General features: G+C 47.1%; 1 protein-coding gene across 1 annotated transcript in view; it reads left to right on the top strand.

The window, feature by feature from the left end:
- The window catches only part of LOC126428351 (probable cytochrome P450 304a1), a 124670-nt gene that overhangs the window by 97115 nt on the left and 13709 nt on the right, over positions 1-13846 (top strand). Inside the window, exon 7 of the mRNA XM_050090283.1 lies at positions 5306-5423. Within this exon, the coding sequence (XP_049946240.1) occupies positions 5306-5423 (118 nt within the window). The remainder of the gene's footprint in view (positions 1-5305; positions 5424-13846) is intronic.

Genomic DNA, 13846 nt, shown 5'->3' on the forward strand with positions numbered 1-13846 from the left:
AGTTACATACTCTACCAAAAGAATTCTTTCATCAAGGTATCTAACAAGTTCCAAAGCTGTATCTGCATTCAGTGTCAGGGAGTGCCGGCCGGTGTGGCCGAGCGGTTCTAGGCGCTTGAGTCCGACCCCGCGTGACCGCTACGGTCGCAGGTTCGAATCCTGCCTCGGGCATGGATGTATGTGATGTCCTTAATTAGGTTTAAGTAGTTGTAAGTTCGAGGGGACTGATGACCTCAGCAGTTAAGTCCCATAGTGCTCAGAGCCATTTTAACCATTTTTTGTCAGGAAGAGCAAGACGAAAAATGACATGTAAGTTTTTCATTCACTGTTGCAATTAAAAATATTATACCACTTTCAAGGTTTTCATTTGAATCACCATCGAACATTCGGTGGCCTGCGCTACCATCGAAAAGTGGCTGAAATTTTGGTGGTGGTTGTAGGATATTTTGAATAATGAAATCCACACCAGTACTTCAAGCTCAGGGAACTTTAATACTATGTTATCTGAACTATTATTTATGGCCACTTCAGGTCTCATATACTGAAACTCGGTACAGATAAACAGGCAGCAACAGACGACGCTCGATAATCCATAAATATTATAAAAATGGATGTACGTATGTATGTGTGTATCTTCCACGTCTCCTCCTAAACCACTGGCCTGTTTTCAACCAAACTCGGTACACATACCACTGTCAGGTAACGATCGCTGTAGGGGCTGAAAACAAACACCGAGATGCATGAAAAGCTACCCCATCATGCATAGGGTTTAAATTTATTACTTCTTTGCTATTAACTCCATTCACAACATATTTCACTGACGGAATCTACAAAAATAGTTCAAATGGCTTTGAGCACTACGGGACTTAACAGCTGAGGTCATCAGTTCCCTAGATCTTAGAACTACTTAAACCTAACTAACCTAAGGACATCACATACATCCATGCCCGAGGCAGGATTCGAACCTGCACGCATAGCGGTCGCGCGGTTCCAGATTGTAGCGCCTAGAACCGCTCCGCTACCCTGGCCGGCAGGGGGATCTACATATTTCGCTGAATACACCTACACAAATATATCGTTGTACAACACATAGTTGAAGAGATTACGATGTAAAACAATGGGATGCTTGAAAAAATGCTACATCATCATGAAGGTCTAATAGTTTTTCTTTATTTCTAAGAAAAAAAGCAGGTTGCAGCAGATGGAAAGAGAGTGAGAGAGAGAGAGAGAGAGAGAGAGACAGACAGACAGACAGAGACAGAGTGAGTGGGGAGATGCGGATGGAGACAGAGAGAGGAGAGAATAGCAGATGTAAAGCGATAAAGCGAGTGGGACAGGAGCAGACGGATGGAGAGAGAGAGAGAGAGAGAGAGAGAGAGAGAGAGAGAGAGAGAGAGAGAGATACTAGAGGAGATAGAGAGTGAGGGTGAATGAGGTGGATAAAGAGAGGGGGAGAAGACGATGGACAGAGAAGAAGGTGGAGGAGATGGAGACAGGGAGGGTTAGGCGGAGATGGACTAAAGAAATAAATACATCCTTGGCAATGCCAGGTATTCAGCTAGCATTTCTATAAATACAGTCCAAGTGTAGTAACTCAATATCGATACAGTAGTCCATAACTGTTCATGTAAGGAAAATTACTGATCAATAGAAGTCATAAAGCAAATCAACACATCTCATACCAGGTATCACAATGTTCTTCAACTCGAATAGAATTATCAATGTTAGCTAGAAGTACACAGTAAAGGCCCACATACAGAGGTAGATGAGTCTGCTGATCAATCCAACAAATTAGTCTGTCTCAACCCATTCACTTGCGTGTGTGTGGGGGGGGGGGGGGGGGGGGAGAGGAGGAGGGAATGGACTCACTGTCGAGTCCATGAACAAGGTCCGTCGGTTCGACTGGCGACCTCTACCTGCTTGCCCCGACCGCTACCTACCAGTCCCTGTGTCCACACTTTCGGATAGGTCAGCAAGCGAGTCAGCGGACCAGTTGGGCTGTGAATGGACGCTTTTGGATTTTGTTCTCATCAATTAACACTATCATTAAAGATCGACACTGTCAGTGGTATCGCATATGCACTCTGAAGTAAAAAAGGCGTCACGCCCCAAAGGTATTGTCCAAATGGGCTCTAAATCAGTGGATGTTATGTTTATCTGTACGTGAATAAATGATTATAATTTCAGAAAAAATGGATGATTGATTCAAGGAAAAGAGCTTCACAAATTGAGCAGTCAATAACGCGTTGGTCCACCAATTGCCCTTACACAAGTAGTTACTCAGCATTGATTAACCAAGTTGTTTGATGTCCTCTTGAGAGGTATTATGCTAAATTGCGTCCAGTTGGCGTGTTAGATCAAAGAAATGGTACACCAGTCTGTCACTTCTGGTTGTCGGCCTGTATGGTGGGCGACAGTGCATTTGGTACCCCACCGCTGTCCGTGGCTGGTCATCGAGGTTGAATTTGATGTGGGACTCAGCACTAAAGACAATTCTACTCCAGTCAATGAGGTTCCCGGCCGAAGATGTGTATGGAGACATCTTGAATAGCAGTAGAATGTCAATCCGATACCTTGTTTTGTTTCTCTTCACGGCAAGCCATCCTGGGTTTACATTTCAGCAAGATAGTGCCCGCCCACACACGGCGAGAGTTTCTACTGCTTGTCTTCATGCTCGTCAAATCCTACCGTGGCCAGCAAGGTCGCCGGGTCTCTTTCCATGCAAGGACGTTTGGAGCATTATGGGCAGGGTCCCCCAGCCAGCTCGTGATTTTGACGGTCTGACGGTGTAATTGGACAGGTTTTGGCACGTTATTCCTCAGGAGGATATCCAACAACTCTATCAATCAATGCCAAGCTGAATAATTGCTTGCCTAAGGGCCAGAGGTGCATCAATGCATTATTGACTTGCTCAATTTGTGAAGCTCTCTCTCTTGAATAAGTCATCCAATTTTTCTGAAGAAATTTTAAGCATTTGTTTGTCTGTACACTTGCATCACTTCTACCGATTTCCATCCCATTCGGTTAATGCTTTCGTGGTGTGTCGTTTATCTTATAGTGTATCTTCACGCTGAAAGATTTTGGTTTTAACGTATCCACTGGTCCGGGGCGTAGAATATCTTCGACGTACTGCTGTGCTGTAAGGATGCTACGGATGAAAACCAAAGGAGTCTTGCTATGAAAAGAAATGGCATCCCAGACTGTGGCTTCTGGATGTCAGGCCATACGGCGGGCAACGGTCAGGTTCGTGGCCCATCAGTGTCCGGGGCATCTCCAGGCTGTCTGCTGTTCATCACGGCTCAGTTCGAAGTATGACTCATCATTCAAGACAATTATACGTCAGTCAGTGAGATTGCAGGCCAAATTTGCCCAGCATTCGAAAAGACTTAATCGACATGTCCCCTGTTTACTATCCTTGTCAGCTGCGCAGTGAAATTGCACTGCAGCATTACACATACATCCATTGGCCGCCAAAGTTTACAATTTTGCATTCTTCATCGATACCTTATGAATATTTGTGACCCATTTGCGCAACTTCTTCATGGTGCGTTTTTTTTATCTCAGATTGTATTTAAACGCATTACAACTCATTTGTAAGTCAGTCAGAAGTGAACCTGTTTTACACAAGCGCATTTGATTCTCTGAAGAATCTTGTGTTTCTGGTTATTTTGAAGCTCTTCTTTAGGGGAAGGTGGAGTAAAGTGGACGCAATGAGAAACTGAGTTTTCACTAAACCATAGTTATTGGTAGAACATTGCAACTTACACATTTTAAATCTGCATGTCATATCAAATATTTTCAACTGACAGAGAAAATAATACACAGGAACCATATGCATTTTTGTAAAGACTTACAAAGTAGCTGCTTTTTCCTAGCAAGGGGATTATGTCGTCAGTGCCATCACAGCAGGACCCCATGTTTAATTATTCTGATTTACAAACATATTTCCTATGCATCTTGTTGTCCTAGTATCTAAATCAATAACAAGTGCCTGCAGCAGGCCATTTACTATCTGAGTTTTGCACTAGGCCAAATATAATAGAACAGTGACACCTTTAAATAATATAAATTAATTCAATATCATAACAAATGGGTAGAGTGATGGATGATAGCTTTATGTATGAAATAGTTTAGAAGTCGATCTGATCTGTAGTATTACACATTATATTTGGAAGTAAGTAACTCTAATGCTGGTAAACACTTTGATCACTTTTCCTGAATAGTTGTGTGGCCACTTATCCCCACTGAACACCATGCTGGCATTAATGGTTCACAGATGGAACTATGAGATAAAAAAAAAAAAAGAAGGAACTATATCTGGTGGGCAAAAGACATTGTTTAAAGTCTGTGTAGTATCATTGTCACAGATACTACTACAATGCCGCGCCAACACAAGGTTGGCAGCCTGTCGCCTGCCAAGCACAGCGCACTCTAGTGGGCTGTGCAGCTCGACGGAACTGGAGTGTGCCTCGTTCACTTCTTAGCTAGATTTCAACCTAGGCAGACGCACTTTCATAATCGGCCCTCAGCCTGTTCGTTTGCATGGATTCTCTGAGGAGGGCCCATCAGGCTTAGTCCCTGAGAATATGTTGTATTAGTCGTGGCATTCCAAGTTTTGTGCTGCAGTCCTACAAACTACTGAAGATAAGTAATTTTCATAGTACTATGTGTTTCTTGAATAATAACCCTTCTCTCTAACAGTGTGCTGTACCGCATATTATTGCAACCTGGATTCCTTCAGCTCCTATCAACTTGGCCTCCTACTTATTTGCATTTAGTAATGAGCTGAAAACATCCACGCATTTTGTGCCCCTAACAGTGAGATACAATATTCTGATATTCCAGTTGCAAAAGAAGTGTTCTCTACTTATCACTGAATTAACTTGAATGTTCCTCTGTCAAAGTCACTGACAACAATAATGGTGTATACTAGAACTACTTTGAGCACATCTGAGCATGCAGATCACTGTTAAGGGTGAAATGCAATGGCCGCAACCCTTTACGTGTTATCTTATCTATGCCTTTTCCCCAGACTTTCCATTGAGTTCCATTTCTGCTCCTTTATCATAGCAGTGACACTACTGCACTGCTCAAACTTTCCACAGACAAATTACCTTAACTTTCCTTGTACACCCTACAAGCCTAAATCAGGTATAATACTTATAGATCTCATACAGAGTGGCAATACTCAAGTGATTTCAGTGAACTTGTTACCCTATTTCTTTAAGTTTACTATCAGTTACAAAATTTGAAATTCCTTTTAAATGATGTCACATGAAAACAAAAAGCTTCTTTCTTCCTGCAGTCTGCCCTACACAGAAGCGACGATACGGGAGGTGATGAGGATCCGGACCCTCACTCCCATCTCTATTCCCCATAAGGCCATGGAAGACACTACTCTCCAGGGTTACAGTGTGCCCAAAGTAAGTCTTTCTTGTTTGTTTAATTCTGCAGAGAGTATGTTGAACAAAAAACTACACGTCAGCTGAAATTTTAAAATTTTAGATAAATATAACAAAATGTACTTTAAAATCACACATGTGTATAATACTAAATATTTCTCAAAATTAATTCACTAATTTATGTGGTGGACTAATGAAATACTGAGATGGAACAGATCATTTACTTAATACGCAGTTCAGCTCTAACTCAATATGTATTTAACTACCAATGATGGAAATACCTATATGGAGTTATCTATTGAAATACACCCTTTGTGTTCATACATATCTCATAATTTAATATTGTACATAAAAAAATCACAATTTATTCTACCTTGATTTGACATTTAATAACAAACTGCAATGGGGACTTGATGTGCGAAGCATGATAAAGAAGATCATATTTTGATCTGCCGGCATTGTTAAACAGAGAGGCAAACTGTTCTTTTGCAAGCCTCATGTCAGGCAGAAATTCTTTTAACACAAAACCGCTGGAGTACAGAAAGTCATTAGTCAAATCAGGTGGCAGCCTTGATTCATATCTATGTAATTACGTTTGTAAAGAGAATAAAAGTTCAGTGCAAATAAATAAAAAATTTGATGGTGAAATTTTCACTATGCAGTGGAGTGCACCCTGATATGAAACTACCGAACAGAGTAAAACTGTATGCTAGACAGAGACTCGAACTCAGGACCGTTGCTTTTCACAGGAAAGTTCTCTGCACTACATGAGGCTAACAAAAAAAAGTTTCCTCTCTATTAACAGCATTTGCTTGCAGAAGGCAAAGGTTCTGAGTTCGAGTCTTGGTCAGGCATACAGTTTTAATCTGTCAGGAAGTTTCAAAAAATTTGAGGCTGTTTCAAAAACCTTACAGTTGCCAATGACATTGCAGTTCTGTCAAAGAGGTCAAAGCACTTGAAAAAATAGTTGAACTGAATGGATAGTGTCTTAAGAAAAGATTATAAGATGAGCACCAATAAAAGTAAAACAAGGTTAATGGAATGGAGTCAAATTAAATAAGATGGCATTAAGAGAATTTGGTTAGAAAATGAACGACTAAAAGTAGTAAATGACTTACAATGTTTAAGCAGCAAAATAATGCAATAAGACTGAAATAGAGAACAGATTAGTAATAGCAAGAAAAGCATTTCTGTAAAAGAGCAATTTGTTAACTTCCAATACAAATTTAAGTTTTAGGGATTTTTTTTAGGTATTATGTCTGGAGTGTAGCTTGTACAGAAGTAAAATGTCTGTCTTAAGCAGTTCAGACAAGAAGATGAAGATATTGAAATGTGGTGCTACAGAAGGATGCTGAAGGTCAGATGGGTAGATCAGCTAACTAATGAGAAGGTAGTGAATAGAACTGAGATAGAACTGAGAAAAAAGAAATTTATGGCACAACTTGTCTAAAAGAAGGGATGAGTTGACAGAATACATCCTGTGACATCAAGGATCTATCAATGTGGTAATACAAGGAAGTGTTGGCAGCAAAAATTGTAGGAGGAGACCAAGGCATGACTAGAGTAAGTATGTTCAAGCGCATACAGGTTGCAGCAGTTATGTAGAGATGAAGAGGCTTGCATAGAGTAGACTAGTATGATGAGCTGCAGGAAACTAACCCTAAGGTTGAAAACCACAACAACGACAACAACAACAATGAAGTAGCATAATCCTAATGTAAGAAAGTACACTCCTGGAAATGGAAAAAAGAACACATTGACACCGGTGTGTCAGACCCACCATACTTGCTCCGGACACTGCGAGAGGGCTGTACAAGCAATGATCACATGCACGGCACAGCGGACACACCAGGAACCGCGGTGTTGGCCGTCGAATGGCGCTAGCTGCGCAGCATTTGTGCACCGCCGCCATCAGTGTCAGCCAGTTTGCCGTGGCATACGGAGCTCCATCGCAGTCTTGAACACTGGTAGCATGCCGTGACAGCGTGGACGTGAACCGTATGTGCAGTTGACGGACTTTGAGCGAGGGCGTATAGTGGGCATGCGGGAGGCCGGGTGGACGTACCGCCGAATTTCTCGACACGTGGGGCGTGAGGTCTCCACAGTACATCGATGTTGTCGCCAGTGGTCAGCAGAAGGTGCACGTGCCCGTCGACCTGGGACCGGACCGTAGCGACGCACGGATGCACGCCAAGACCGTAGGATCCTACGCAGTGCCGTAGGGGACCGCACCGCCACTTCCCAGCAAATTAGGGACACTGTTGCTCCTGGGGTATCGGCGAGGACCATTCGCAACCGTCTCCATGAACCTGGGCTACGGTCCATCACACCGTTAGGCCGTCTTCCGCTCACGCCCCAACATCCCCCCTGCGGGTCCGGGGATTAGAATAGGCCCGCGGTATTCCTGCCTGTCGTAAGAGGCGACTAAAAGGAGTCTCAAATGTTTTGGCCTTAATGTGATGGTCCCCCTTGGGGTTTGACCTCCATTTTTCAAAATTCTACAGAAGTACGAGCCTTTTGGGGAAGGACACCTTACATGGTGTACCACTGGTCCTAAGTGCACTAAGACCTTGGCACTCAGCATTGCACCGGCGTTGTCACCATACCCATTATTCCTCAAATTGGGCCTAAACGCCTGATGGGTTGTCCACGTTACGCCCATAGTGCCTCTCCATTTGCACCAGCGATCATGATGGACTTTCCATGGCACCAGAAATCCAGCACGGTAGCCAGCCCGTTGTGGTGGGGTCGTCATGTACCCTCTAGGTTGTAGCCCCCTGACAACACAGGGATCGTACTGCCGATACCTGAGCTGCACCCTCCCCACGTTGGCCAAGGAGTAGATGCCCGTCTCCTTGGGGCATCAGGACTCCCGGCAATGGTCATCCTGCCAGGTGGCCCTTGCTGCGGCTGGGTGGCGCCCGTGGGGAGAGCCCCTGGTCGGAGTGGGTGGTATCGGGGCGGACGTTTCGCACATGAAACGTCAACATGTATCAGGTCGCTCTGCGGCCGAGTCTTCCAAACGAAAAGGTACCATTTCTACTCCCACTTGGACCTCTCGATCTGTTCTACCACTCTTGCCCGTCGGTTCGAGTGGTATGTCCTTTCTGACACCTATTCGAGCGACCACTTCCCCTGTGTCGTTCGTCTCCTGCACCACACCCCATCCCCACGTCCTTCGCGCTGGAACATACTGAAAGCTGACTGGGGACTTTACTCCTCCCTGGCGACCTTTCCGGACCGCGATTTTTCCAGTTGTGACAGTCAGGTCGAATACCTCACGGCTGTTATTATCAATGCTGCCGAACGTTCCATACCTCGTACTACTTCTTCTTCACGTCGCGTTTCCGTCCCCTGGTGGAACGAGGCTTGTAGGGACGCTATCCGTGCTCGACGACGTGCTTTACGCACCTTTCACCGCCATCCTACGTTGGCGAATTGTATTGAATACAAACGACTCCGAGCGCAATGCCGTAGAGTCATCAAAGACAGCAAAAAAGCTTGCTGGGCCTCTTTCACGAGCTCCTTTACCAGTTTTACTCCCTCTTCCGTTGTTTGGGGTAGCCTGCGCCGGCTGTCGGGCATTAAGGCCCACTCCTCAGTACCTGGCCTGACCTCAGGTAATGAGGTCCTTGTTGATCCTGTGGCTGTCTCCAACGCCTTTGGCCGCTTTTTCGCGGAGGTTTCAAGCTCCGCCCATTACCATCCTGCCTTCCTTCCCAGGAAAGAGGCAGACGAGGCTCGGCGACCTTCCTTCCACTCGCTGAATCTGGAGACTTACAATGCCCCCTTTACTATGCGGGAACTCGAACGTGCGCTTGCACTGTCCCGGTCCTCTGCTCCGGGGCCAGATGCCATTCACGTTCAGATGCTGGCCCACCTTTCTCTGGCGGGCAAAAGCTTCCTTCTTCGTACCTACAATCGCGTCTGGACCGAAGGTCAGGTCCCCATGCGTTGGCGTGACGCCGTTGTTGTTCCTATACCCAAACCCGGGAAGGATAGACACCTTCCTTCTAGTTACCGCCCCATTTCTCTTACAAGCTGTGTCTGTAAGGTGATGGAGCGCATGGTTAATGCTCAGTTAGTTTGGATTCTTGAATCTCGACGACTACTTACTAATGTCCAATGCGGCTTTCGTCGCCGCCGCTCCGCTGTTGACCACCTTGTGACCTTGTCGACATTCATCATGAACAACTTTTTGCGAAGGCGCCAAACGGTAGCCGTGTTCTTCGACTTGGAGAAGGCTTATGATACCTGTTGGAGAGGAGGTATCCTCCGCACTATGCACAAGTGGGGCCTACGCGGTCGTCTGCCCCTTTTTATTGATTCCTTTTTAACGGATCGAAAGTTTAGGGTACGTGTGGGTTCCGTATTGTCCGACGTCTTCCTCCAGGAGAACGGAGTGCCTCAGGGCTCCGTCTTGAGCGTAGCCCTTTTTGCCATCGCGATCAATCCAATTATGGATTGCATTCCACCTAATGTCTCAGGCTCTCTCTTTGTCGATGACTTCGCGATCTACTGCAGTGCCCAGAGAACATGCCTCCTGGAGCGCTGCCTCCAGCGTTGTCTAGACAGCCTCTACTCATGGAGCGTGGCAAATGGCTTCCGGTTCTCTGAAGAGAAGACGGTTTGTATCAACTTTTGGCGATATAAAGCGTTCCTTCCGCCATCCTTACATCTCGGTCCCGTTGTTCTCCCATTCGTGGACACAACTAAGTTTCTAGGGCTCACGTTGGACCGGAAACTGTGTTGGTCTCCACATGTCTCTTATTTGGCGGCCCGTTGTACACGTTCCCTTAATGTCCTCAGAGTTCTTAGCGGTTCATCTTGGGGAGCGGATCGCACTGTCCTGCTTCGCTTGTATCGGTCCATAGTCCGATCGAAGCTGGATTATGGGAGCTTCGTCTACTCGTCCGCTCGGCCATCCCTCTTACGCCGGCTCAACTCCATCCACCATCGGGGGATACGTCTTGCGACCGGAGCCTTCTACACTAGTCCTGTCGAGAGTCTTTACGCTGAAGCTGCCGAGTTACCGTTGACCTACCGGCGCGACGTACTGCTGTGGCGGTATGCCTGCCGGCTGTTGTCTATGCCCGAACACCCCTCTTACAAGTCCTTCTTCGCTGATTCTCTCGACCGTCAGTACGGGTTATATGTGTCTGCCCTGCTGCCCCCCGGAGTCCGCTTCCGTCGCCTGCTTCGACAATTGGATTTTGCCCTCCCTACCACCTTCCGAGAGGGTGAGAGCCCGACACCACCTTGGCTCCAGGCTCCGGTTCGTATTTATCTCGACCTCAGCTCACTCCCGAAGGAGGGTACTCCGGCTGCAGTGTATTGCTCACGGTTTGTCGACCTTCGTGCTCGACTTGCTGGTCACACCTTTATTTACACCGATGGCTCCAAAACTGACGATGGTGTCGGCTGTGCCTTTGTCGTCGGGACCGCCACCTTTAAATACCGGCTCCTTGACCAATGTTCCAGCTTTACGGCCGAGCTTTTTGCTCTCCATCAGGCCATTCAGTATGCCCGCCGCCACCGCCATTCATCGTATGTCCTCTGCACTGACTCACTCAGTGCTCTTCAGAGCCTTGGGGCTCCCCATCCGGTCCATCCCTTGATTCAACGAATACAGCAGTCCCTCCATTGTTTCGCTGATAATGGCGGTTCTGTCAGCTTTCTGTGGGTCCCCGGACATGTAGGAGTGCCTGGGAATGAGGCTGCGGATGCTGCAGCCAAGGCTGCAGTCCTCCAGCCTCGGCCAGCCTCCCATTGTGTCCCGTCATCTGACGTTTGTGGGGATGTACGTAAGAGGCTTGTGTCCTTGTGGTGGGATGCTTGGTCATCCCTCCAAGGAAACAAGCTCCGGGCAGTCAAACCGCTCCCAACTGCTTGGACAACTTCCTCCCGACCATCTCGGCGCGAGGAGGTCCTTCTGACCAGGTTGCGGATTGGGCATTGCCGGTTTAGCCACCGCTACCTGCTCTCTGGTGACCCAGCCCCGCAGTGCCCTTGTGGTCAGGCATTAACGGTGCGCCATGTTTTATTGTCGTGTCCCCGTTTTAGTCAATTTCGTGTTGTCCTGTCCCTGCCATCTACCTTACCGGATGTTTTAGCTGATGACGCTCGAGCAGCTGCTCGTCTTCTGCGTTTTATAACTTTAACTGGCTTGACCAAAGACATTTAACCTTTTACTTATTTCATCTGCATCTTTGTCAGGTCCTTTTGATGTCCCCCCATCCCCTTGAGTTTTAGCAGGTTCCTTGTGCTCTAACACCAGTGACTGGGCGCTAATGACCTCAGCAGTTGAGCGCCCTTAAACCCTACCAAAAAAAAAAAAAAAACGCCCCAACATCGTGCAGCCCGCCTCCAGTGGTGTCGCGACAGGTGTGAATGGAGGGACGAATGGAGACGTGTCGTCTTCAGCGATGAGAGTCGCTTCTGCCTTGGTGCCAATGATGGTCGTATGCGTGTTTGGCGCCGTGCAGGTGAGCGCCACAATCAGGACTGCATACGACCGAGGCACACAGGGCCAACACCCGGCATCATGGTGTGGGGAGCGATCTCCTACACTGGCCGTACACCACTGGTGATCGGCGAGGGGACACTGAATAGTGCACGGTACATCCAAACCGTCATCGAACCCATCGTTCTACCATTCCTAGACCGGCAAGGGAACTTGCTGTTCCAACAGGACAATGCACGTCCGCATGTATCCTGTGCCACCCAACGTGCTCTAGAAAGTGTAAGTCAACTACCCTGGCCAGTAAGATCTCCGGATCTGTCCCCCATTGAGCATGTTTGGGACTGGATGAAGCGTCGTCTCACGCGGTCTGCATGTCCAGCACGAACGCTGGTCCAACTGAGGCGCCAGGTGGAAATGGCATGGCAAGCCGTTCCACAGGACTACATCCAGCATCTCTACGATCGTCTCCATGGGAGAATAGCAGCCTGCATTGCTGTGAAAGGTGGATATACACTGTTCTAGTGCCGACATTGTGCATGCTCTGTTGCCTGTGTCTATGTGCCTGTGGTTCTGTCAGTGTGATCATGTGATGTATCTGACCCCAGGAATGTGTCAATAAAGTTTCCCCTTCCTGGGACAATGAATTCACGGTGTTTTTATTTCAATTTCCAGGAGTGTATAATTAACTTTTCAAAGAGACTCTTGATGTAATATAGCCATTCTCGTAGTTGCAGTTAGTTCTGTTCTTTTCAAATTCTGAGTAATCAAATCGTGTATACAGATATTAATAATTAGGATAAAATCAAACAATGGAAAATCCAGGATGGAATGTAACAATATGGGGGAGGGAAGTTGCCACTCACCATATAGCGGACATGCTGAGTCGCGATAGGCACAATAAAAAGATTCATGCAATTATAGCTTTCTGCCATTAAGACCTTTGTCAGCAGTAGACACACATACACACATGCACACACACACTCATGCAATCACAACTTGCACACACATCTGCAGTCTCAGAGAGCTGAAACCACACTGTGAGCAGCAGCACCAGTGCATGATGGGAGTGGCAACTGGGTGGGGGTAAGGAGGAGGCTGGGGCACGGAGGGGGAGGGATAGTATGGTGGGAGTGGCGGACAGTCAAGTGCTGCAGTTTAGACGAAGGGCAGGAGAGAAGGTGCTGAGGGGGGAGGGGGTAAGTAGCGGAAAGGAGAGAAAATAAAAGACTGTGTGTGGTGGTGAAATGATGGCTGTGCAGTGCTGGAATGGGAACAAGGAAGGGGCTGGATGGGTGAGGACAGTGACTGACAAAGGTCGAGGCCAGGAGGGTTACGGGAACGTAGGATGTATTGCAGGGAAAGTCCCCACCTGCGCAATTCAGAAAAGCTGGTGTTGGTGGGGAGGTTCCATATGGCACAGGCTGTGAAGCAGTCATTGAGATGAGGGATATCATGTTTGGCAGCGTGTTCAACTACAGGGTGGTCCACTTGTTTTTTGGCCACAGCTTGTCGGTGACCATTCATGCGGACAGATGGCTTGTCGGTTGTCATGCCTGCATAGAATGCAGCACAGTGGTTGCAGCTGAGCTTGTAAATCACATGACTGGTTTCACAGGTAGCCCTGCCTTTGATGGAATAGATGAGGTTAGTGACTGCACTTTCTCTACTACTCTCCACTTCACTGTCCACCACCCCCACCATACTATCCCGCCCCCTCCCTGCCCCAGCCTCCTCCTTATCCCCACCCAGTTGCCACTCCCATCATGCACTGGTGCTGCCACTCGCAGTGTCGTTTCAGCTCTCTGAGGCACAGCAGACGTGAGTGCAAGTTGTGCTTGCGTGAGTGTGTGTGTGTGTGTGTGTGTGTGTGTGTGTGTGTGTGTGTGTGTGTGTGTGTATGTGTGTGTATGTGTATCTACTGCTGACAAAGGCCTTAATGGCTGAAAGCTATGTTTGTGTGGATCTTTTTATTGTGCCTATC

This window comes from Schistocerca serialis, chromosome 12, assembly GCF_023864345.2.
Source record: "Schistocerca serialis cubense isolate TAMUIC-IGC-003099 chromosome 12, iqSchSeri2.2, whole genome shotgun sequence".
Taxonomy (NCBI): domain Eukaryota; kingdom Metazoa; phylum Arthropoda; class Insecta; order Orthoptera; family Acrididae; genus Schistocerca; species Schistocerca serialis.